Source organism: Prenolepis imparis, unplaced genomic scaffold (genome assembly GCF_030444845.1).
Source record: "Prenolepis imparis isolate NDT839.2.m4 unplaced genomic scaffold, iyPreImpa1.0 SCAF_12, whole genome shotgun sequence".
Taxonomy (NCBI): Eukaryota; Metazoa; Arthropoda; class Insecta; order Hymenoptera; family Formicidae; genus Prenolepis; species Prenolepis imparis.
Window position 1 is genome coordinate 14,395,164 of NW_028141170.1, and position 24,677 is coordinate 14,419,840.

At 38.2% G+C, this 24,677-nt stretch overlaps 1 protein-coding gene across 1 annotated transcript; it reads right to left on the reverse strand.

Moving 5' to 3' along the window:
• Positions 1-1,170: 1,170 nt before the first annotated feature.
• LOC145943404 (uncharacterized) lies at positions 1,171-17,054 on the reverse strand. The gene is made up of 4 exons (XM_083050917.1): positions 16,959-17,054; positions 16,722-16,833; positions 16,202-16,634; positions 1,171-2,479 (listed from the first exon to the last, which is right to left on the reverse strand). Exons 1-4 carry the CDS (start codon positions 17,052-17,054, stop codon positions 1,171-1,173), a joined length of 1,950 nt encoding a protein of 649 aa, XP_082907043.1.
• Positions 17,055-24,677: the final 7,623 nt, after the last annotated feature.

Consider the following 24,677-nt stretch of genomic DNA (forward strand, 5'->3'; position numbering starts at 1 on the left):
ATATATTCATATTATATACCTGAAGATTATATTAAATTATGCACTGCTTGTGTAGTACGAAATGCGGAACTATTTGTAAACATTTGTGCCATACGCGTGCATTGTACCACTTCTTATGAAGTGATTATAGAAGAGTGGTACAGCGATTGTCACGCTCCGCTGCATCTGATATTCACGCGGAACATGTGTCCACTTTGTAATCATTGTAAGTATCCGTTTTATATTTATAATAAATTAAAAATTTGAAAAAACAAAAGTAAAATTCACTGTTTCTATTTTCAGTATAAGACACAGCCTTCACTCTACTACCTCACCAGTCATCGCTGCAGTCACTGTAACCACCTCCATCGCCCGACCATCTCACAGCTGCCGTTGCCGCTAGCATTTTTTTTTTTAATTTTATATTTTATAATTAATAAATAAACGGGCTAATAAGAGCCGAGCGCGGATAGAAGCGCGACAAAAAAAAAGAAACGAACTTATAGTTACAAAGTTAATTTATTCAAACGTTTCGGTCCCTGATTCGGGCCATCCTCAGTAAGCTGTACAAACATAAAATAAAAATAAAAGGTAAAAAATACAAAATTGAAAAAATGGCAAAAATTATTTAACAAAAAAACGGTGAGGCGATGGTAAACAGAAATTTAGTATAATTATAATAAAAAGGAGGATCAACATGAGATAAAGAATAATTAAAATTAAAGATAGAAACAATACGTACATAAAAGAAAGAAAGAATGATTCATAAGAATCGTGCGGCAAAAAACGGCGAAGAGCCCCGCAGCCAATGTATAATCGCAACAGCGTCACCTCTCATCGTTACCAAACGGAAAGAGAACGTTTGTGAATGCATATTATTGCAAACCTGTGTTGATTAAAGAAAAATTGATCGAGCTAACAAAGAAACACAAAAGAAAGAGGCAACTTACCGATGCTAGAAAACACAGAGGCATACGGGAACGTGACATATAATCGCACTTGTTAAACGATACATCGCGACTGGTCTTTAAATGGAAAGATGAGATCGAGACAATAATATAAACACAGAACTGAGGTCAACCGAAAACAGATGATAAATGAGCGCACGCTTGGCTTTAGATATTATACATATGTTCTATCATCGGGAAATATATATGGTCTAAACACTCCGTGTCATTTTGTAAATTGATGCTATTTTTTTGTAATTTGATGTGAATCATTTCGGAGTCTTTTCCCTAGAATCGGCTCCTCATCCAGGATCTCCACGCTGTTCCAATCAAACTCATGGTTTAGAAGTCTATGGTCTGTTATGACCGAGCGCTGCGTCGTGTTTCTATTGATGTGGTTGCGGTGTTCGCTTATTCTCGTTTTGAGGAAACGGCGCGTTTGACCGACATAAGAAGCGTCACAGTTATTGCAGGAGATCTTGTATACAACGTTCGTGTGAAGGTCTTTCGGCAAGCTATCTTTATGCACTTTAATAAACTTGTTAAGCTTGTTGATGCCGGTATATGATATTTTTGTATCCAAATCTCGAATTGCACGACTAAATTGCTCGGAAATGCCAGGGACATACGGAATGTTAAAGAAAGTGATTGGAAGCTGTTCTTTTTTGCTTGTGTCATTCTTACTTAGAGAAGAATTATTTTTCTCCTTAAATTTCGCGAACAGAAATTTCAATCTTTCGTTAATTGTATCAAAGATATACTGCAATGGATACCCGTTATCGAGCAAAATATTTATAACGAGTTCGAAATTCTTTCTATGGAACCTGGGATGTGACAGGAGGAAAACTCTATCTGTGAGACAAAAAATTGTGCCTCTTTTTTGGCAAAGAGCGTGTCGTGATTCGAAACTTTGATATCTCCCGGAGAACGTCGGTTTATGGAACCAATCGAATTCCAACTTTCCATCGTTAACAATAACAGTGACGTCCAGGTAGTTAAGTCGATTATCGACGCCCTCCTCCATTGTGAACTGGAGTCTCGGATGGAAGGAATTGAAGGTCTTTAATATGTCTTTGAGCATGGAGGAGGGAGCCGCCAACGCGACATCATCGACATATCGAACATAGAAAGGAAGTGCAACCGACAAGTTCGCAAGCGCTTTGCTTTCTAGGTCCTGTAACGTTAGATCAGCAATAATCGGTGACAGCGGTGAGCCCATGGGGGTGCCAAATGTTTGTCTATAGTATACGCCATTGAAGGAGAAGTACGTAGAATCAAGCACAAACTTCACAGCCGATAGAAAATTGTCTCTTGGTATGACGCATTTCCTTTCTATGTCCGGCCACCTACTAGCGACACTGTCCATTGCTAAATCTAATGGGATGTTGGTGAATAGCGAGACAACATCAAGAGAAATTAATTTATGTTGATTATCAATGTATGCGTCTTTAAGTTTCTCTACTAATTCAAAACTGTCAGCAACGTGGCTGTCGGCTGCAGGTAGCGAGGCATGTACAGTATCGTGCAAAAATTTAGCCAAGAAATATAATGGACTGTTTTTTGAAGAGACGATTAGCCTAAGAGGGCATCCGGCTTGTGAATTTTTGGCAATCCGTAAGCACGCGGTAATGTACTATCCGAGCAATTCATTAGCTTGTAAGATTTTTCTGAGATATAATCTCTGCGCTTCCACAACATGAGTAGCTGACGGAGATTGTTAATTAGAGTTCTAGTCGGATCTTTCTTTACCACCGTGTTTGGTAACGATGAGAGGTGACGCTGTTGCGATTATACATTGGCTGCGGGGCTCTTCGCCGTTTTTTGCCGCACGATTCTTATGAATCATTCTTTCTTTCTTTTATGTACGTATTGTTTCTATCTTTAATTTTAATTATTCTTTATCTCATGTTGACCCTCCTTTTTATTATAATTATACTAAATTTCTGTTTACCATCGCCTCACCGTTTTTTTGTTAAATAATTTTTGCCATTTTTTCAATTATGTATTTTTTACCTTTAATTTTTATTTTATGTTTGTACAGCTTACTGAGGATGGCCCGAATCAGGGACCGAAACGTTTGAATAAATTAACTTTGTAACTATAAGTTCGTTTCTTTTTTTTTTTGTCGCGCTTCTATCCGCGCTCGGCTCTTATTAGCCCGTTTATTTATTAATTTTGAATAGTCAGAGCCTTGACATTATATGTTTATTATTTATATTTTATATTAATTTTTTTTTTTTTTTCATATATCTTCATTTTTATTTTATATTTTCTTTTATCCATTCAATTTCATACTTATATCTTTGATATTGAGAGCCGATAAAAATATTCTTAATTTTCTTTAATATTAATTTATATTTACATTTTATTGTATTCTTTTATATTCTTTTATATTATATCTATTTTTAAATTTTACATGCTTTTATATTTTTAATCACACACACACACACACACACACATTTTATGAATAAAAATTATTCTTAATAGAAAAAAAAAAAATTCTCTCTCTCTTGCGAACACCTCATGCTCTCCTTCGCTGCATCATCTCTCGCGTGCGCCTCGCGTCATCTCTCTCTCTCTCTCTCTCTCTCTCTCTCTCTCTCTCTCTCTCTCTCTCTCTCTCTCTCTCTCTCCTCGCTGCGCCTCGCGTCATCTCTCTCGCGCTATCTCTCTCGCGCTACCTCTCTCATGGTCCCTAGCCTCTCGGTCCCTAGCCTCTCAGTCCCTAGCCTCTCAGTCTCTAGCGTGACGTTCCCCCTTCCCCGCATGACGTCATCCCCCGCAAGGACCGTGCAACGAGCTACGTATGAGAGCTGGGACTGCTTACGGGTGGGAGAAAGATGGAGAATGGAAATGCATGCAAAGAAATTACATCATAATTTAGACTTAAAAACTTTTTATTCTTCTTTTAAATTTTTTTTTTTTCTTACATATTATGGACTAAAAACTAAAACTGTCAGTTCGCAACCGATGAGCTGATGCTTGTTGAAGGCGTCGCTAGCGCGTATTACATTTGATACTTCTTTAGGATTCGTTACATTGGACGCGATATTTGAAAATTGCGTAAACTTGATATCGACTGTATTAGTAATTTTAACCAATCGGTCAAAAGTTACATCAATGCATGGATCGAGATCGAACATACGGTGTAACGTCGATTCGATCATCATCATGCATACATTTGAAGAATCAAGACTTATTAACTTGGCGTCGTTAATCGTACGAACTCGCACTGTTAACGGTCCAACGCTTATAAAACTATAGGCATCTTTAGAATCATTTCGAAGCAGATTCTGAATATTGTGAAGTTGCTCGTAGAGTCCCTTCCACACTTCGAGAGATAGTATCAGTTCCTTTCCTCAATGATCTCCTATTGCGATTTCCACGTAACTCGGTGGATCCACTTTGATACCAATTTCGAGGAATTTAAATTCCGTAGCTGTCAATGCATATCGTCTACCTAGTATACGAACTGCACGAGGCTCCAACGAAATGCTGTAAAAAATGAAATTAGTTTGAAAAATAATACAATTTGTAAAAATATAAAGACAAAAATACAAAAATAGAAAAAGTTAAACTTACTTGTCGCATTTGTTCTCAAACGATGGAGTTTCATTACAATTCGGTATGTAATTATTCACATGTCTGCCGGAGCCGCTGCTTCTTTCAGCGTAGTACATATTTCCAGATATTAAAAGTGAACCACCAGCACGAACGGTTAACGCAACATTGATCGTATAAAGAAATTAATCGAGTGTTGTACATGACGCTTATTTTTAAAAGAAGTGGGGTAAATGTGGTGGGAGATTCTAGAATACTATTGGCGCTATGAAATTTAGGAGAAGGGAAAATGGCGCTCGGATAAAAAGAATTCTTAGAAACGATTCGTGAGGAAAGGATTGGGGAAGGGGAATAAGAGATAAAACACATTAATGTTTAAATATTTTATTTTTCCAAATCTTGCAATTCTTTCTGGCGTTGCGACCACCAGTTAAATATTTTGAATACATTTTGTAATGCGCAATTCTTAACATGTTTTCCACATCGCATAGTGTTTTTAACATCTAGATTATTTAGAGACTCGATATCGTCGTAATCAGCATCCAAGGTCTCAATAATGAAACCGTTTCCAGCATCATCCAATATATCGGCTAACCATTCTCGCTTTTCAAGTCCTTTTACATATACGAGAAAGGATTCTTCTTCTTCTTCTTCTTCATGCGGTCCACCAACGATAGCTGTTGTAATCAAACGCTGAGCCATGCTATATGGAACGTTTCCATCTACCCATTGCAATCTATGATGATTTCGAGTCAACCATGAGGCTTGGTGTCTCTCAGATTTTATGAGCACACCCCATGGTACAGGACATGCGAAAAAATAATGTGATAAAATAAATCCTCTTCTCAGGATTGCCGCTTCCTTTACAATGAATTGTTTATTGAGGATAAACCCCTGTAGATCCACAAACGTTGGTACAGACATGACGAGATCACTCTTTCTTCGATGTATCAGTTAAAAAAGAAGAATGACAACCATCTCATAACACTTTGATTTATATTCTGCTATGCTTCCCCCTCTCTCTAAATTGTTGGTGCGTTTAGGTGATTTTGCGCACAACGTTGGTCAACGGGTTGTACTGGATCACGCGATCGTGTATGATGAGACAGTACACAGTGGTATACATCGGCACATTCTCCTTACACTCGAATTCCAATCTCACATCCACGGTTGCGCTCTTGACCGATTCGTTTTGTCGAGAACAATCGATGATTACGAACGGACCGTTACGTAGAAACATTGAGACGGTGAGACTAGTATGGGTATGAGTATCTCGGCTCGAGATACTCATACCCATACTAGTTCTTGCAGAAACGCGCATACGTATCGTACAGAATCGACCATCTGTTTTTATCGAAATCCAGATTCATATCGTCGTACGGATAACATTCCGAGTTCAGATAGAGTTTCACATTGGTCATCTTGCAATCGTCGAATCGACTCATATCCTCAGACATGATGTTTTTCCGACCTGTCTGCAGAGCGAAGATAACATATCGTGGCTTCTCCAGCTGAGTCGCTGTCTTAATGGCCCATGAATGCTTGGTTGTACGCTGCAATAGCGGATACTCATACAGATCCCACGAGCGAAAACCCATGCTGAGGTATTGTCCGCTTTCCAGAGCGCGCAGCATCGACAGCTTCTTAATCTCGCTCAATAACACATGTGGCATTCGCCATTGTATCTTGAATATGTTGATCACAGGCTCCAGCGTCGAATCTCCAACCAGACAATTGTTGTCGTTGCGCGATCGTATTAAGATTAACTCATGACGAGCGTTAATCACCACTCGTCTGTAATCCTCGCAAAATCCCAATAACATGTAGAGCGGTACGCAAAAATTGAAGTTTCCATTTGCAGTAGTCGGATCAGTCCAGCCGGCGTTTCTCATAATCACGCTTCTATCGGATGATATCGTTACATAGTTTTTGAGCAAACTTGTTATTCCCACGTTTCTGTTGCGATCAATCTCCACGCCATCGAGTTTGTATCGAATCTCATCGAACATGAATGCGACACAATTATTTCCCAGTATCACAGCAGATCCTTCGGCTGGTTTATTTATCTTTAGTTCTCCCTCGATGTATAGGAAACTTTCATACGGCAACGTATACAGATCCTGTTGTTGTATGGATATTCTTATCTCATCACTGTGTCCGAATGTTGTGTTAGCGAACGGGTTGTACGTGTGAGTCTCGATCTTGACGATGCGATCGTCGAAGATTGGCTCGTCTCCAATGTTGAGGATGTCGGTCATTGTTCAGATGTTTCGCACCGCAAATCCCAAAGATTGTAAAAACGCAACGTTTGATGCGTTCAGTTTCTTTTTCTTAGTGCAACCGGATGATTGGATATTAGTGAATGTCGACGTTGTTGTTCTTGTCGCTGGCTCCGTAAAGATTGTATTATCTCTCGTGTCTTTCGATCCGTTCAACACGAGCATCTCATACACCACACACGTACGTTATCGCTGTCGTCGTCGTACGTGCAATCTAATGGTGATCTCTTCTCGAAAATCGAGCAATCGTCTGTCCTGGTCGACAACGCGTAACGTTAAATCCGTAATGCTCCGCACGATGATCGGCAGGTAAATGATGTGTGCCGGTGTTTCCAATATCTTATATCCTGGTGGTACCCTCGGTGAAAATTCGTGTATCGTATGAACGAGTTTGCCGTTGCTGTACGCGCCCGCGGTCACCTTACATTCTACGCGGATAATGTTCACGTTGATAATATTAATCGGCATGTCCGACTTGTACCATTTTCGCGGCTGCAGTATACGGTTCGAGAATCCTAGCAGCGATCCAATGTTATTAGGCTTGCTAAAATTAATTCTGTAGGCGCATTTGATCTCGCTCCTCATCGTATTATAATTAGCGCGGAGCACTATCGGATATTCTCCATCTTTAAAGTCACCGTCCTCATTCGTCCGAATATGCGTGATGTCAGCGTGTTTTTTATCATCGTCACGAACAACGTGTCGCGGACGTTTTCGTGAAATTGCATGTTTCAAAAACTCATGTATCGCTTGCAGCTCGTACGATCCCTCGGGAATCGTAATTTCCGCGTCATCTTTGCCAAAGTAAAATTTATTATTCGAGGAATTCACGTTCGATATCGTATGATAAGTCTCAAAATCCGCTAGACCTAGCTCGTATTCATCGTCGCTCAAATCTACGGCGGGAAAGTAGTTTACCGCGAGAACACTACTCTTCCCGGTCAGTGTGAATGTCATAGACATGTTGACAAAACTGTTAAACGAATACTGAGGTAAATAGCGCAATGTCAGTCTTTAAATTCACGTGCATCGATCGCTCGGAGAAACTGTAAGCACAATTGTCCACAGATGCTTTGATTGTAAGTTTGAACAGGTGTGTAATTGTATTGTATCTTTGTCACATTTAAATATCGCACCAATTCATTCGGCGGTCGAAGATTGCCGAAACTGTCAAAATATATAGCGCGATCCCCCCTCTTTGCATACGCTACCCAATGAGTACCCGATCCTTTAGCGTTATCCAAATTTACGATGCCGCTCTCGTTTCGATATATACCACCGATTGGTAATGAATCACGCATGAAAACACCTCTAAAATACGGAATGTGCATACGTTTTGCCAGTTGTAGCAATTGTATGTTGGTAGTTACGCCCTGCGGCATTTTTAGCGACTCTTTGATGTTTTTTTTCCCCCTTTTTTCTCGTTGAAACTCCTCGTCCGTGTTTGTATGGAGCGAGATACAATCCGTGACCTTCCATGGCGCGATTCTGACGTAGCATCTCTTGCAACTGACGTTGTGCAGCTTTTCCGTCGTTCACCATCTTTGCTACACCAGTCGCTCCACCGATCAGAGATCCGAGCGCGCCCAACATTGGTAGAATCGGTAATACACCCCCACGTTTCGCTACCGGAAGTATTCGTTTCTTCGCCATCTGTTTCTTCGCCTTCGTCTTTGTCGTCTTCAGGCCCATACCTAACTTCGTCTTGGCTTTCATCGCTGCCCAGACAGCTGTGGCGGCGGCTCTCTCACCGAGAGTCGAATCTCTCGCAACGAAGCGAGTTTGCGCTTCTTTTGCGAGTATCCTATCTGCCGCGTGTCTCTCGATGAGATCGTTGCTTCGAGAGTACGCTATATCGTGTTCACGGCACGCCGCGTCCAATGAGTTGATACCTCGATCGCCTCTGGCTAATCGCTTTTGTAGTCGCGTGCCCGGACCGCAAAACTGATAGCCGGGGATATGGAATTCGATCGGAAGTGCGTTTATCACCTGATTTAATAGGCCTCTACCTATTTTCGTTGACATTCGCTGCAATCTTTTATCATCGGCGCTGGACCGTCAATGTGCGTTCGCTGCCACGGTCGATTGTAATGTTCGAAACAGCGGCGATAAGTTTGAACCTCCAAATCCGCCTTTATATGTTCCGGAAGCTTGTCCCACACGCAGTGGACGTAATTGCCGCACATTCGCAATAAAACTGTTTTCGACACAAATTGTAGCTGTTCGGCTCAAATTACAAATATCGTAAGGACTTGATAGCAAGACATTTTTTCGTTACTGAGCAATTCGCGGTTCCGCTCAGCTATAAATAGGCAGACGTTCGATCCAGTTAGGAGTGTGAACATGAATTTCGTGCAACAACCTTTCGCGATACGCGTGACGAATTACGACGCCAGATTACGATCGATGGGGGACAACGCGGAGATGCGTAGACACGGTACGATACTGCCGACTACTATACGCGCGATCGTTTGCGGCCCCTCGAATTGCGATAAAACTAACGTGTTGATTAGTTTGATAGAAAGCCCGCACGGCGTCTGCTTTGAAAACGTGTACGTGTACTCAAAGTCGCTGCAACAGCCAAAATATCGGTATCTGGAGAATTTGTTGACGTCGATCGATGAAATCGGCTATTTTACATTCTTCATTAACAGTGACGTCATTCCACCGAGCGAAGCATGTCCAAACTCGATTTTCGTTTTCGATGACGTGGCGTGCGACAAACAAAATACGATAAGAGAGTACTTTTCAATGGGACGTCACTCGAACGTCGACTGCTTCTATCTCTGTCAGACATACGCAAGAATACCGAAACATCTTATACGCAACAACGCAAACCTGCTAATCTTGTTTAAACAGGACGGTACCAACTTGAAACATGTGTACAACGATCACGTGAATACCGACATGTCATATGAGGATTTCAGTGAATTATGTCGTACTTGTTGGCAGCAAAAGTATGGATTTCTAGTGATAGATAAGGATAGCTCGCTTACGAACGGCCGATACAGAAACGGATTTAACGTGTTCGCGATACCGCAAAACAATTAGTCGTTGCCGATGTTCTGTCGAGAGAGGTGAAACACGAGCGTTCGACACTCTACCGACATGGCTGAAAACGATAATATTCGCGAACGTGAAAAGATAGCGAAGGAGATTGCGAAAACGAGTGAATCAATCCGCAAGAAACATCGCGCTTTGAAGACCGGTAAGATCGATGATGATATCGCGGTCAAGACCCATTTTAGACCTATTATTGAGCCGCTACAAAAGATGGTCGACAACTCGATCATGGTGAAAAACGAGCCGGAAAGTACCGCAAAGATTAAAATCTTACCCATCAAGCGGTACAAAGAGGAGGAGGAGGAGGAGGAGGAGGAAGAGGAGAAGGATGATGCGACACCGAAAAAGAGGAAACGGTCAAACCCGAATCGCTCATCGACACCGCGTACATCGAATGCTTTACTGGATGAACCGATGATAACCTCTACACCGTTCGCGACAACGAGAATCGTACAACCTATGATACCCGAAACACTCGCAAACGAAAATGTTTTCGAAACCTCGGGCAGCACGCTCGAAACATCGTTTGTTCGAAACACATTACAAACGCTGGAAGGTCAAGAAATGTTGCAAAAGCACTTGGGACCACTGGGACAAGAGTACATGAGCACTCTCCTCAGTGGCGACAAAGAAAGGAAAATCGATCACGTGTACGGTGTCTATTTCGACAAGGATGAAATGCGTCTCGGTAACAAACGATTCGACATTGACAAATATGATTCTATAATTATAGACAAAGTGAGGTACATTGGTACACCAGGATTATACGAGTTGATCTTCAAGAGAATTCCCGATGATGACATTTACACGGAGGATGATATGCATAAATACAAGAGCATATTATTGGCGACGAACGCGCATAAACGTAATTATGACACACAAGGCCAATTACGAAGCAACAGGGGATACAAATACAAACAAATAATCGCACCGTTGATGTCAATTGAAAAGAAGAAATCTGGAAAGGGAGTATTAATGCCTCACGCGATGGCACTAACCGACAATAAGATCGATTACATACACTGGGATGACCCCAATGAGCTAGTGGATCGGGTACGATTGCTGGACGCTTCGCGCCGAGCTGGTCACAACGCTCACGTCAATGAGATCCTGTCGATCATCGAGGAACTTCGCGAAGCAGGCATTATTATAAATTGAATGGTGTCTCGACAAATCTAATCAGTCGATCAGCATCACTCGTATCGGGGAAAAAAATGCCTATCAACAAATTTGGATTATTCGAACTAAGAAATGATGCAACCGGCACAAGCGATCATTGGGATAGATTGGTGAATAGTTACGTGCGCGGAAACGCTCTGTGTCGTGTCGCTACAGACTATGATGCAAAATCGCGCAAGATTCGTTGTGTAGCGCAACTTGAAGCTGACACTGATGCCGTCAACAAACTGTATGTGGAATCCTGCGTTAAAAGATTGATGAATCAACAGAAAGAATCAGATGAGAAGCTGACTTCGTTCGAGAAGGATGTGCGGGCAATACAGATTGTGATAAACGAACTTCAACGCGCGGCTAACGCTAACTCAGAAACGGCTATCAACCTGAATGAGCAGCAGTGAACGGGTTAGGAGCGGCTATCGAACGGTTATCGAACGGCTACGAACAATTATCGAACGGCTACGAAGGATTATCGAACTGCTATCTAACTACAATGAGTGGTAGTGGTAGTGAACGGCCTAGCAACAGCTGCGAACGAGAGTACGAACAACTCAAGCAGGGTTGCGAACGAGGCTACTAACAAGTCATTAAAGACTACATACAAGGCTACAAACAACTCAAGCAGGGCTGCGAACGGGTCAGTAACGGCTGCGAACGGGTCAGGAGAGGCTACGAACGGGTTAGAAACGACTGTGAACAAGGCTGCGAACGAATCAAGAACGATTTTCGAATGAGTCAAGAACGGAAGTAAACAACGCAAGAACGGCTCAAGAACGGCTCAAGAACGGGTCAGGAACGGGTCAGAAACGGGTCAGGAACGGGTCAGGAACGGCTCAGGAACGGGTCAGGAACGGCTACGAACGGCTCAAGAACGGGTCAGGAACGGCTACGAATGGCTCAAGAACGGGTCGGGAACGGCTGCGAACGGGTCAAGAGCGGGTCTAGAACGGCTACGAACGGGTCAGAAACGGCTACGAACGGCTCAAGAACGGGTCAAGAACGGAAATGAGCGTTAAAACAAGCAGCGACAAACGGCGATCGAGAAAAACCGACGAAGCGATGAAACAACATAGTTTGGAGAGACGGCAGTTGGTGAACGAACTGCACGCGCCGGCGAGAAAAAATTTTCCCCGAAGACATGTCATAGTGCGAGGATATGATGATCTGTGGCAATCCAACATCGTCGAGATGCGTCCGTATTCTCGTTTCAACAAAGGTTATCACTACATACTCACCGTCATCGATGTGTTGAGCAAGTACGCGTGGGCCATACCACTCAAGAGTAAAGGTGGAAGCGAGACGGCTGACGCTCTCGCCGAGATAATTCGAGATAGCAAGAGATGCCCGAAAAACATGCAAACTGATATGGGGAACGAATTTTACAACGCCGACGTGCAACGGCTTATACGGAAACATAACATCAATCATTATTCTACATATTCGGTAATGAAGGCATCGGTCGTCGAGCGATCCAATCGTACGCTGAAGAACGAAATGTGGAAGATGTTTACGCTGAATGGAACTTACAAGTGGATCGACGCGTTGCCGCGGCTCGTATCGGATTATAACGCGCGCAAGCACCGAACAATCGGCATGCGACCCGCCGACGTCACCCCCGCGATCGCTGATAAACTTTTAAAAACAGTATATAGTAACATAAAGATTGCCGCTCCGGCGAAATTCAAAGTAGGTGACTCGGTACGCGTTAGCAAGTACAAGAAACTTTTCGAGAAGGGTTACACGCCAAATTGGACGACGGAGGTTTTTAAGATTGTTAAAGTGCAGCGTACTAATCCCGTAAGCTATCTACTCGAGGACTATCGCAAAACATCTGTCGCTGGAGCGTTTTACGAGTATGAGTTGCATAGCGCGAATTATCCGGATGTGTATCTTGTGGAGAAAGTACTGCGCAGGAGGGGTGACGAGGTTTACGTGAAATGGCTGGGATTTGACAATTCGCACAACTCTTGGATACATAAGGATAATACAATTTAATTCATACAAACTGTATTTATTAATTACTCAAAAATTAAAAAATATATAATGTGTACAACATATAAAAATATATAAGATCTTTATTAATACATCCTTTCCGTTACTATATGAAATACATACACATATGTTACATAACATTAGGTCACACATACATTATATTACATTATATTTTATAAGGGTATCTGGTAATGTCCCCATGGTAATGTGTCGGTAGAATCAGGTATGATATACCGCTTATCGTCGTACGGACTTAGAGCAATTTTCGTCTCGCGAATGGTGTATACTTCATGCAATTTCGATCTAATACATGACTGACTACGTGTCATTTCAATCTCTTCATTCAGGCACCGCGTATAATCGTCGAATGTTATCGTTCTTGCGACAACGTTACTTTTGACACCTTTAACCTTTTTTGTATCTTTCTTACCATCTACTCGCATAGCGTACATTTTTGCTCTAAGTCCTACAAATTCAGTCATTATCGTACCGTTATTTTCATCTTTCATTAGACCTGGCACCTTTTTATTTACAAGCGGTATACCGTACGCGTTGTCAATTGGATAATCGCTCGTATCGAATCTAGCGATATCGCGTTTCATATTTTCATAGTTTCACGTCTTCGCATTTAATATGATATATTAAACTATCTGTATCGGTGTACATTACCCGACATCTGTCGGGTCCATGCAACGCAATGCGAACCATGAAACGCAATCAACGCTACGGCGAGAATTATGCGCGGATAATGAGTTGTCGTACGAACAATGCATATAATAAGCGATGCTGAATACCTTGTGATGTTGATAATTTGTCGCTTCTTCGGTCTTTGCCAAAACGCATTCCAAGTCGGCGCACTACAAACAGAAGTCGCTCCTTTCTGTTGTAGTTGTCAAACGATAACCACTTGTCTTTATCGCTTGGTAACCGGATAGCGCAGTCGTTTATCTTTCCGCAGTCTACTGTATGTGACTGCAACTTGTTCTCCGATCCGAAATAGTGCAAGCATCTATGAAAGAAAAAAAAAATTACAATTTTATTTACAATTATATTTTAATATATAATTTGCAATAAATATACACACCGATCGCAGATATATTTCTTGTGACCATTTTTGCTCAATTGCGTGTTCACAAGGCGGGATAGATTCTTGATCCACGCGAAGTCCAACGCTGTTGCTGTCTTGCACATACAGCAAGTTGACATGCTTGTCTTTCTTTTGCTCCGAAAGACGAATCGGGACGATGTCATTCTCAATACTATATATATTGATAGAGATATTATTTGCTAGTTCAAACTTTTTAATTTGATTTATGGTCACTGGAAACTCAATGTCTTGGAGATTTAGCACCGTCGTATAGTGCGGATATGAAGATTCCCGTGTCACATTTCTTTCGGCGGGGTACAGAGCGGCCACCACTGACCACGCGAAACACGCATTGTCTTTAGACTGCACGTTCACCACCGCTCTCTTTGTCACAATTTCTCGCGGTAAGTTTAGATAACACCCCGCGCGCATTGAATTATACTTGTTTATATTTATAGTCAAGTTAATTATTTGTGACAACGCCCAACCACTATCGCGTTCTTGAAACTCTTCTAGCGATGCTAGCGTGGGCTCGATAACGCGGCGCTCGTACCACTCGTGTAAATCGGACGTGTGAAAGAGTTCATAGTTTTTTGTATTGACACTTTTGTTGGCGCGTTTATCACCGGACACAAACTCGCCATTAAACACGGTGTTCACTTTTACATTAATGTATTTTTGCATCACTTTCTGCACGTGTTCGACCACAATGTCTTTGGCATCTTCGAGAAATTGACGAGGTTCGATGTAATTATTGTTTATTACCGCACCGGTCAAGATGCGGCTCTCGAACGCCGTATCAATCTCTCGCCAAACGAGTTTTCCCACGTTAGTCACGAGTGTCACCACTATAATTACCACCACTGGATATAAATTGTTTCTGCAATCGAATTTTTGCACCCTCGAGTCGCGCGATTCTAGCCACTAAAGATTGTCTATTTCCAATCGAGAGTCGCGGACGCTTGTTACGGCTGTTTTCTTCGAGCAAATTGATAAATTCCTCGCAGCGCAGCGCCCATGCAAAATATTCACCCAAGGTGGTGACTTGGCGGGACCGCTCCAACAGATCGCGTTCGTTCTGCTCGATGTTTTCCATTATTTCTTTTATTCACTATTATATCACTAACACTTCTAATACAAGAAAGTAGTCACTAAACTTTTTTCACCGCTGCATCTATGCGCTTTCATCGTACTATGGTTTGACGCGCTCTCATCCTCCTTATATATATTTCATCTAATTCTGTCTCCTTTTCTAACATTTGGCGTATCTCAAAAGATAGTTTCCCGAGATATTGGTTTTATGGATAGAGGAGTAAGGACACAAGCAGCCGAACGTTGGCGCCGATACGTTGCATTCTTCCTTAAAAAATATTAAGAAAAAATGTTTCGCTCTCGTTTTTATGGGAGATTTTCCGCGAGGGTACAAAGCTGCCGAACGTCAACGCTTTTGCACCTAATCACGTTTCAACATGTTCGTCGCAGCGTTGGCCCTAAAATCTTCATTTCTTTCCTAATGATAAAATGTCCATAAAATGAAAAAACATAGTTTTATGGATTCTAGAACGCTCCGTTGACAAGTTCGAGCAGCCGGACATCGGCGCTTCCGTAATAAAATTATACTAATGAGGGTACAAAATTGTCGATCATCGGCGCTTGTTCTATACCTTTTTGGGAAAATGTCTAGGATCCCTCATAAAAAAAAGAGTCGTAAAGATATCCATCTACAAATATTACACTCATATAATAAAACTCCCCCTCCTTTGTCGAAACATCCCCTCCACCCGCGTGACGTCAGCCACTGCACCATCGAGATACCCCCGCCCCGCGTGACGTCATACCCCTCGCCAACGAGATACCCCCGCGCCCCGCACTCCCCTCGGAGGACCTGAGTTAGAATTGGCATAGTATATCTACTATCAATATGAACTAATACTTTGTTTTCTCGTATCAGTTCATTGAAAACATGCAACATTCGCTTTTGAAACTCCGCGGGTGCTTCCGAGAAGCCAAACGGTAATCGTACATATTCGTATTAACCGCTGGACGTTGCAAAAGCAAAATATTTTGTAAATTCCGGATGAATTTTGATCTGATGAAAGCCATCTTTAAGATCTAACTTAGTGAAAAACTTCATGCCATGCAGCTTGTCTAAATGATCCTCGATAATCGGAAAAGGGTATTTTTGCGGTTGCATTCGCTGATTTAACGGCCTCAAATCAATACACATCATTTTTTGCCCGTTACGTTTAGGAACTAAAATCGCGCGCGAACAGTAAGGCGAAATACTAGGTTTTATAATTTCTCTATCTAACAGATCCTTTATGATTGCCTCGAGTTCGTTCTTTTCGTTAAACGATAATCTACGTGGAGCAAAGCGAAAAAGTGAGTCATCCTTTATATGTAATTTTACGCTATGATCGTCCTGTATTGGCTCAACTTTCATTGTCTCTACAGACTTAAATACTTCTATTAATTTCTTTCTCTCAAGGAAGGGAGTATCCGGATTCAAATTATTTTCGATCTCATCGTATTGATCAAATTTTTCTACATCTATTGATAATATCGAATGCACAAAATCATCTGAATTTTTTACTTTTTCAAAACTAAATCCTCCTTGATGATAAATCAATTTAATACCTGAGTTTACAAAGAATTGTCGACCCAACAATAAATCGTATTGCATTGTGCTTTCATTTACAATAAATAATTCCACATCAAACCAAGAATTTTCAATATCCGGCATTGAGATCTGATCATAAAATTTACCGAAAATTGTAATTGATGAATTATTTACACCTTTCAAATTAATGTTGTTTACAATCCTAAAACTTTCTTTATTGGGAAAAAATCTTTTAAATACAGAATAAGACTCACCGGACTTCCTGTGTCGATTAGCGCTTTAAGACTTACGTGAGGGTTGCTAACGGATTTTATTCTAACGCACGCTTCGTCTTTAGCTGCAAAGTTCATCATTTAAAAAAGGTCAACATTTACACTTTCAGACAATGAGGCACTGTTCCTTTCCACCATCGAATCCTCCTGTACGATCACGTGACTCGACGAATTTCTCGCTGTTGATTTCCTTGGACAGGCCACACTGATATGTCCTTCTTGTCCACATATAAAACATGTAATCTTCCTCTGTGTACAATCCTTTGAAATGTGACCAGGCTGCTTGCAATTATAACACGTCCTTTCAGATCCAAAAGGTCGTATGCCTTGATTCTTGTTTACCGAATTTCCTCGACCTCCAAAACGACTGTTTGCTTCTTTGTTTTTTGGAATTGTTGTGTCTTCCGTTATCCTTCTTACATGTTCTAGAAAGTCAGGTATATTTGAAATCCAGGTACTCAACACGAGTTTCCTTAGTACAGGATCCTTAACTCCGTCGGCCAATAAATCGATTTTTTCTTTCTCCGTCAAGGAAAGAGTCTGCATTAGTGTCAATTTTTCTTCAGAGTAGTCAATAAATTTTTCAGAATGAGCTTTCCATGTCCTTTGCCCAATTCTTGCCAGAGTAGCAGTATACGATTCCTTGATTTCGAAATGTCTTCCAATATAATATTTAAAATCTTCCCAAGTTGATACTGATTCCAAATTCTGTCGATTATACCAATCTAAGGCTCTGTCTTTCAATTGCGATATCGCCGCTAGGAATACCGTGTCGTTTCTTAAATTGTACAGACGCGCAACACTCGAAATTCGATCCAACCATTTGGATACATTCTCCTCCTCCTTTCCAGAAAAAATTGGAATTAGCTTGGTCGCGAATTTTATTTGAGACCAATTATTTGCATCCCGACTGCCTGCACCACTGCTAGAGCCAGATCCCTCCTCAGCAAAAGGCGAACGTCTCTCCCTCCTCGGATTACGCTCCCTCGCATCCAGCACTCCAATCACAGCTCTAACAATCTCCTCCACATTCAATGCAGCAGCAGGACTCGGTTGCAAAACGTTAGATCCATTAGAAACTGCCGACACTTCCGATTGCAGAGTATTTTCCCCGGACGTTCCCTCGCCCGTATCCTGCATATGATCCATTGCTCTTCTAATCCCTGGCCCACTTCTATCGTAAAAGTCCAAAATTCTCACAAGAAGTGTTGCTCGCGAGCCAGCCACTGACAAATTTAAACTTGACGCCAACGATCGCAACTGATTTATCGTTAAAGTTTCCACAGTCGCACGATCCATAAGAACTGTCAACAGACCTTGACCTATATCCGCCAAAACATGCCTTCAATCACGTGAACACGTCCTGGGCGTTCGAAATCCTTCTAGAATAATCGAGCGTTCGAATTCCTCTCGAACCGAGAATTACTCCACAAAAATAAAATTAAATGTTAATTAATGCTCTTCAGGTCGAGCATGCGCTCAGATCCCACTTCTGAAATTTTTACCGCTGTAAGGTCTGAGGTATTAAGAATGTCTTTACTTTTAATAATTAAATTCACTTTTATATTGTTATGATGAACATTTATTGACACATTTTAAAAAGAATTAATAACACAAAATAAGAAAAGCAAATGTTCAAATGTTTAATAAAGAAGTAACGCAAATAAGCTGAATTCGTATTCACACACAGTCACACAATTTAATATAATATAAATCGTTCTCGCACAGTTATCGCTCGTGTTCATCCGTTGTATATTGCGGTTGGCTTAAAACTGCCTCTCGTCTCTCGCGCTCTCGTATATCGGCGCTTTCTCCCACTCTCACTTGCCGTTTTTATTTAAATTCCTCCGTATACATTCCCAAAATCTTACGTATACGTTGCGTCAAATAATTAAAATAATATCTATATTCTCAGGAGCCTACATATATTTCATACACTTCTGTATAATGTTCACTACGCGACTTTTCTTTCTTCCAGACATGATATCGAAATCGTTACCCTATCGGCAGCGATCGACGAGTGCTTCGTGTGCTCTGACGGCAAACGGGAATGTTTAGCCCATGCTCTACTGAAAATAAGAAGACTCTGTCACCGATCGAATTGCGCGCTTGAATTTTCCGAGGTCGATTATACGATATGAATTATAGTATAATTTACGATTATCTGCGACATTTTTCGCGAGAGGAAAAACTGACTAATTTCTTAACAGTTATTTTTGACAACAAGATTATATCGAGCCGAATCGACAGAGCAATATTGGTTTAAAAAGACATGATCCAGTTGCAAAAAACTAAAAAATGTATGAAAACACTATATGTATATGCTAAATAATAATATAACCGACATAAAATTTATATTGATTATATTTATAACATAAGTGCCTTTTATATCAACTTTATTAGTAATAATAAAATGTATTACAAATTTATAAAAATCAAATCTTTTATTAAAGATCCGAAATATTTTAGTTTTAGACTCTTGAAAATGTGAATCATTATTGATTCAATGATATTTTATTTTACAACTATTTTTTATCATGGAATATTGCTATATGTGCTAGTGAAGCAAATTAATTAACACCCCGTATATTATTAATCATAATATCTATATATTATGGACACATTATATATTATAATTTTTCTGAATAATAAATGAATATATACATATACCCAGATAGCAAAATGTTAGCAGCATGTCGGCAGTATGACGGCAGATCTAATCATGACTTTACAGCAGATTCCTATCCACTGTGTCCGCAATTGATGATATTCTGCTAGCATAGTTAGTAAGCAAAATCTGACAGCAGATTGGCTGCAGAAACCGAGCAGATCTGTCAAACGCAATCTAATAGCAGATTGGCGGCAGAAATCGAGCAGGATCTGCAGTTCCTTGTCATTTGAACATATACCTAGATAGTAAAATGTTAGCAGCATGTCGGCAGTATGACAGCAGATCTAATCATGACTTTACAGCAGATTCCTATCCACTGTGTCCGCAATTGATGATATTCTGCTAGCATAGTTAGTAAGCAAAATCTGACAGCAGATTAGCGGCAGAAACCGAGCAGATCTGCACATATATTATAGTTTGATGGCAGATTGGCGGCAGAAACCGGACAGATCTGTCAAACGCAATCTAATAGCAGATTGGCGGCAAAAATCGAGCAGGATCTGCACAGTTCCTTGCCATTTGAATATATAAGTATAATAAAATTCAATATTTTTCGATGAATATAACAGATGCATAAGACATGTTATCCGCTACTTATAATTTTTTTTTCATAAATTTTTCATAAATCGATATTTAATGTATAACATATTATATTGTATGTAGTTATATCTCACATAGCAATTAAATGTTCAATTTAATCTATTAATTAAATTAATAAAATAAATTGTAAAAATAATTAAATTTATATAATTTATAAAATTTAAGATATAATTTATATGAGAATTAAATTCTGCTTTATGCTTTAAATAGAAAGTAAATGGATAATTTTTCATATATATCCTATTGATTCTAATAAGTTTAATATTCTCATGTTAAACTTGTCAGATATCAAAAATTAAACTGATAGAAAAATATACTTTTGATCTTTTATTAATAGCCACGACTTACAGACTTTATATCTATTTTTAACAGAAATTTGATTGCGAGAAAATACATCACATAGCGGTAGGTGAAGGAACTATTAAATAATTGCAAAATGCAGATCCTGTTGTCAATTTGCCATCAGATTGTGCGCGCGCAAATCTTGCTCGATTTCTGCCGTCAATCTGACACCAAACTGCGTTGCGCAAATCCTGCTCGGTTTCTACTACCAATCTGCTATGATAATTCTATACAAATCTTGCTTGATTTCTGCTACTGACTTGTTGCCAAATTATGTCAGCAGATTTTATAACATTTCTGCCAACGTTCTGCTATCATTATCTGATATAACAAGTTTTGTATAAAATCTGCAGTTTTTTGCTGGCAAAAATATATAGCACACAGTTTTAATACATGCTCTTGACAGATTTGGCTATCTGGGTATGCATATATAAAGTAATATTCACACATGTGTTGCTATGGTAATAAATAAACTGTCGAACTTTCTTTTCACCTGTGCGTCCATCATAGTGTGCTCCACATTTTCGTCGCTCACGATAAAATATATATTAATAATTATAATATTCATTGAATATAACAAAGAAGCAGTTCAAATATAAAGACAAAGGTATGTATATATTCATATACTCAATATTATTCATATTTATTCATTAAAATATTGAATTGTAAATTACACATATGTATGTGTGTTGCATGGCTACCCACATAGAAAAAAATATTTGAGACGAATCAGATATTTCTCATTCTACATCTGCATATCAGACTTTTTAAAAAATCTTTAAATAGCTTTCCTATAAAATCAATATTTTTGATTTAAGACAATGCAAAAAACAATACAAAATACAATACAAAAATTTTACATATAGTTTGTTATTGATAATATATATATTATGTAATGACTCTTTACAATTTTGTATACAACATTTTTTATATAACGCGTTTACAAGTTAATTCAAAGTGCACAAGTTACGTGTTTCACCATGTATATGGATTTTTTTTTAATAATTATAAAAAATTCTAACTTTCTTACTTTTATATTCTAACATTTCAGGTTGTTTGGATTTCTTCGCACTTATCTATTAAAAAAACGGAGACTCTTCAGATTCAATATATCTTTTAAGTGTGCTTTATATCTCGTCTGTTTCAAGAAACAAAAAGGTACATATATATATATATATATATATATATATATATATTTATATCTATATACATAATATCTATATATGCCAAAATTATCTATATATGAAAGTCTGTTTTTTCGAATAACAATAATAATCGCAAAGAAATATTTTTACATTTGACGTGTCACCTCTATTTTGTGGAAATATATTTATAATAGTTACGTTGAGTTAAATTATAATATTATGAAAAATAATTTTTTTATTATTTATTAATCAATCTGGAATAATTGGTCATTTATTATCGGAATTTTTCTAAGTTGAACATATACATATAATTTAAAATTAAATTTTCACAAATTATAGTTTTATGAAATTATTGAAATTATTATAATTTTTTTTACAAACAGCATATTTTTCATTATTACAAAATAATGGATTGTTTTATTCAAATAATTTGAAATTGCTAGTTAATTTGCAATGTGTCCAAAGCAGATTTTGTTATCATAATTAATACATATACAGGGTGGTTCACGTAACGGTCGCCACGATTTTTGAGACATTTCCGCCAATTTAAAAAAAAAGTTCATAAAGTGAAAATTAATCTGCTTTACGCAAGCTATAACATGCAATAAAAAAATTTTTTTTAAATTTTTTTTATACAAAAATCAATGTTATTTTTTAAATGGAACCATATTTTTTTATATAAATCGATTCCTCATAATATTCTGCATAAAAAATTATAAGGGTAGGATGGTCAAAAAGTGAATAGTTTACAAGATATTTTATACTTTAATTTCACATAATCTTACATAAACTATGAAATATCTCGTAAAGTATTCACTTTCCGGTGATCTTACTTTAATATTTTTATGCACAAAATAATGAGAAATCGATTGGTGTAAAGAAAACACATAGTTGTTTGTAAGAAAAAATATGTTGCCGATGGTTGTAAATTACATATTTTTTGTTTGTGTGTTTAAACACATTTAAACATGTTTACCCGGGATAAAATCTTAAAATGGCCCATGTATAATTATATATAAATATATATATATAGATATATATAACTTATTCTATATAAATATATATAATTTATATTTAAATATGTATAAATATATACAGGGTGAGTCATTTTAATCAATACACGCAAATATGCAAGAAAGCGATAGTATCCCATTATTGGAATTAGATACAATAAGTCCTATTAAATTTAATTCCTATAAATTTTTGCACAAAAATACCGAAACAAATAATCCGCCAAAAAGTCCATCAATAATCTGTCCACTATATCCAAGGAAGAGACTGAAACAATCTCGACTTGCATTTTATTCAATCAAGAATAATGAAAAAAAGGTGTGTAAAGAATGGTACTGTCCTCAAGTGTAGACAAACATAAGGCAGCTAATACATTGCACACTATAGAACAAATTTTTATTCAAGATGTTTCTACAGCAAATGCTACTGTTACTGAAAATAATGCTTCAACACTAGTGAACAACACTAGTGAAATTTCCAAAGATGTGATAGAAGTCAGTCCAACGCAAAGAAGTGTTACGTCAGAAGTCAAACAGTCTTTAAAACTCAAGAGGAAATATCCTGTAAAACATATAGATTTTGGATTATGTCCTTCGCCTAAACATATTTTTACGCAAATGGATGATAAATCTTTAATGAATACTGCAGTTAATACATTGAAAGGTAAAATTAACATAAAGTTGTCTTTCACCAATAAAAATGCATAACAAGATTGAGATTAAAATAAAAAAATCGATTAAAACTAAAAAAAAGATGAATTATTAATAAATAAAGTAAAAAAAGATAAAGTACTTATATTTAAGATATAAAAGACTTTGCCTGTGAAGACAAACTTTTTATCTGCCTGCAGAGCAAGCTGCAAATATAAATGACATGGATCATTTCAATTTGGATGACAGAAAACAAGCCACCTGAAAAAAATTTGGATAAGTTTAATGTGTAAATGTCACTTCACAATTGTGGTAATGTTAGTTGCTTTTATATATCTAATGAAAATATTTACAGACGGTCAAAAAGAAAGAACATTTCAAATAACCAGCTTACCATGCGATGTAAAGCTGACAGAGCAAAGTTAAACGGCTGGGATTGCTGGGAATGCAGAGAAGTAATACAATAATATAAGATATAAATAAATAAAAAAATATAAATAAATAAATATAAATATTTTCCTATAAAAGAATAATTCATGATATTTGATTATTAGTATTATAATAATTTGTCTTTGTCAAGAGAAGAATTACAAAAACGAAAGAATCAAAGCTCGCGACATCGACACAAATATGAGCGACCAAATACACCAGAAGGTTTATAATATTTTATTTTATTATCACTTTTTATGTTATGTATGATAAATATAATATTTTTAAAGGTTTTTGGGATCCCCAGAGTTTCCCGAGACATGTACTGATTAACAGAGAATAAAAGCTGAAATGTTTCATCACTCAAATTTGATTCTCAAGGCTTCATTGTGACTCGTGGTGCAGAAACATTATCGTAATATGAGGTTGTTTTCACTGGGTAATTAGAGATAAAGATAAGCTATAAAGATAGTTTAGCTATTTAATAAGAAGTTTAAATATTTAAATATCTCGTAAACTATTCAGTTTTTGATCATCCTATCTTTAACTTTTTATGCCAAATATTGCAAGGAATCGATTTATATAAAAAAATTGTAGTGGTTTCAATTAAATAAATAAAGTTGACCTTTAAATAACCCTCTAGACTTTGATTTAATATCAAATAAAGATCACCATTAGATGACCCCCTCAACACCAAATAATTTTATTTAATTATAAAATTTATAAGATTGCCATTTATTTTCGTTAAAAACTTTCCAGGTAGCAAAATTAGTCATTTTGACGTAATTTGATGTTAAATCGACGTCAAAATGACTAATTTTGCTACCTAGGTTGTTTTAAGAAAAATAATTAA

Bases quoted from the DNA above. Each gene is read 5' to 3' on its own strand.
- LOC145943404 (XM_083050917.1), bottom strand. From the start codon at position 17,054: ATGAACTTTGCAGCTAAAGACGAAGCGTGCGTTAGAATAAAATCCGTT. The intron at 16,834-16,958 runs GTGAGTCTTATT...TTTTATGATCAG, and splicing joins TAATCGACACAGGAAGTCCG to ATCTCAATGCCGGATATTGA. The intron at 16,635-16,721 runs GTATTAAATTGA...TATTATCAATAG, and splicing joins ACAATTCTTTGTAAACTCAG to ATGTAGAAAAATTTGATCAA.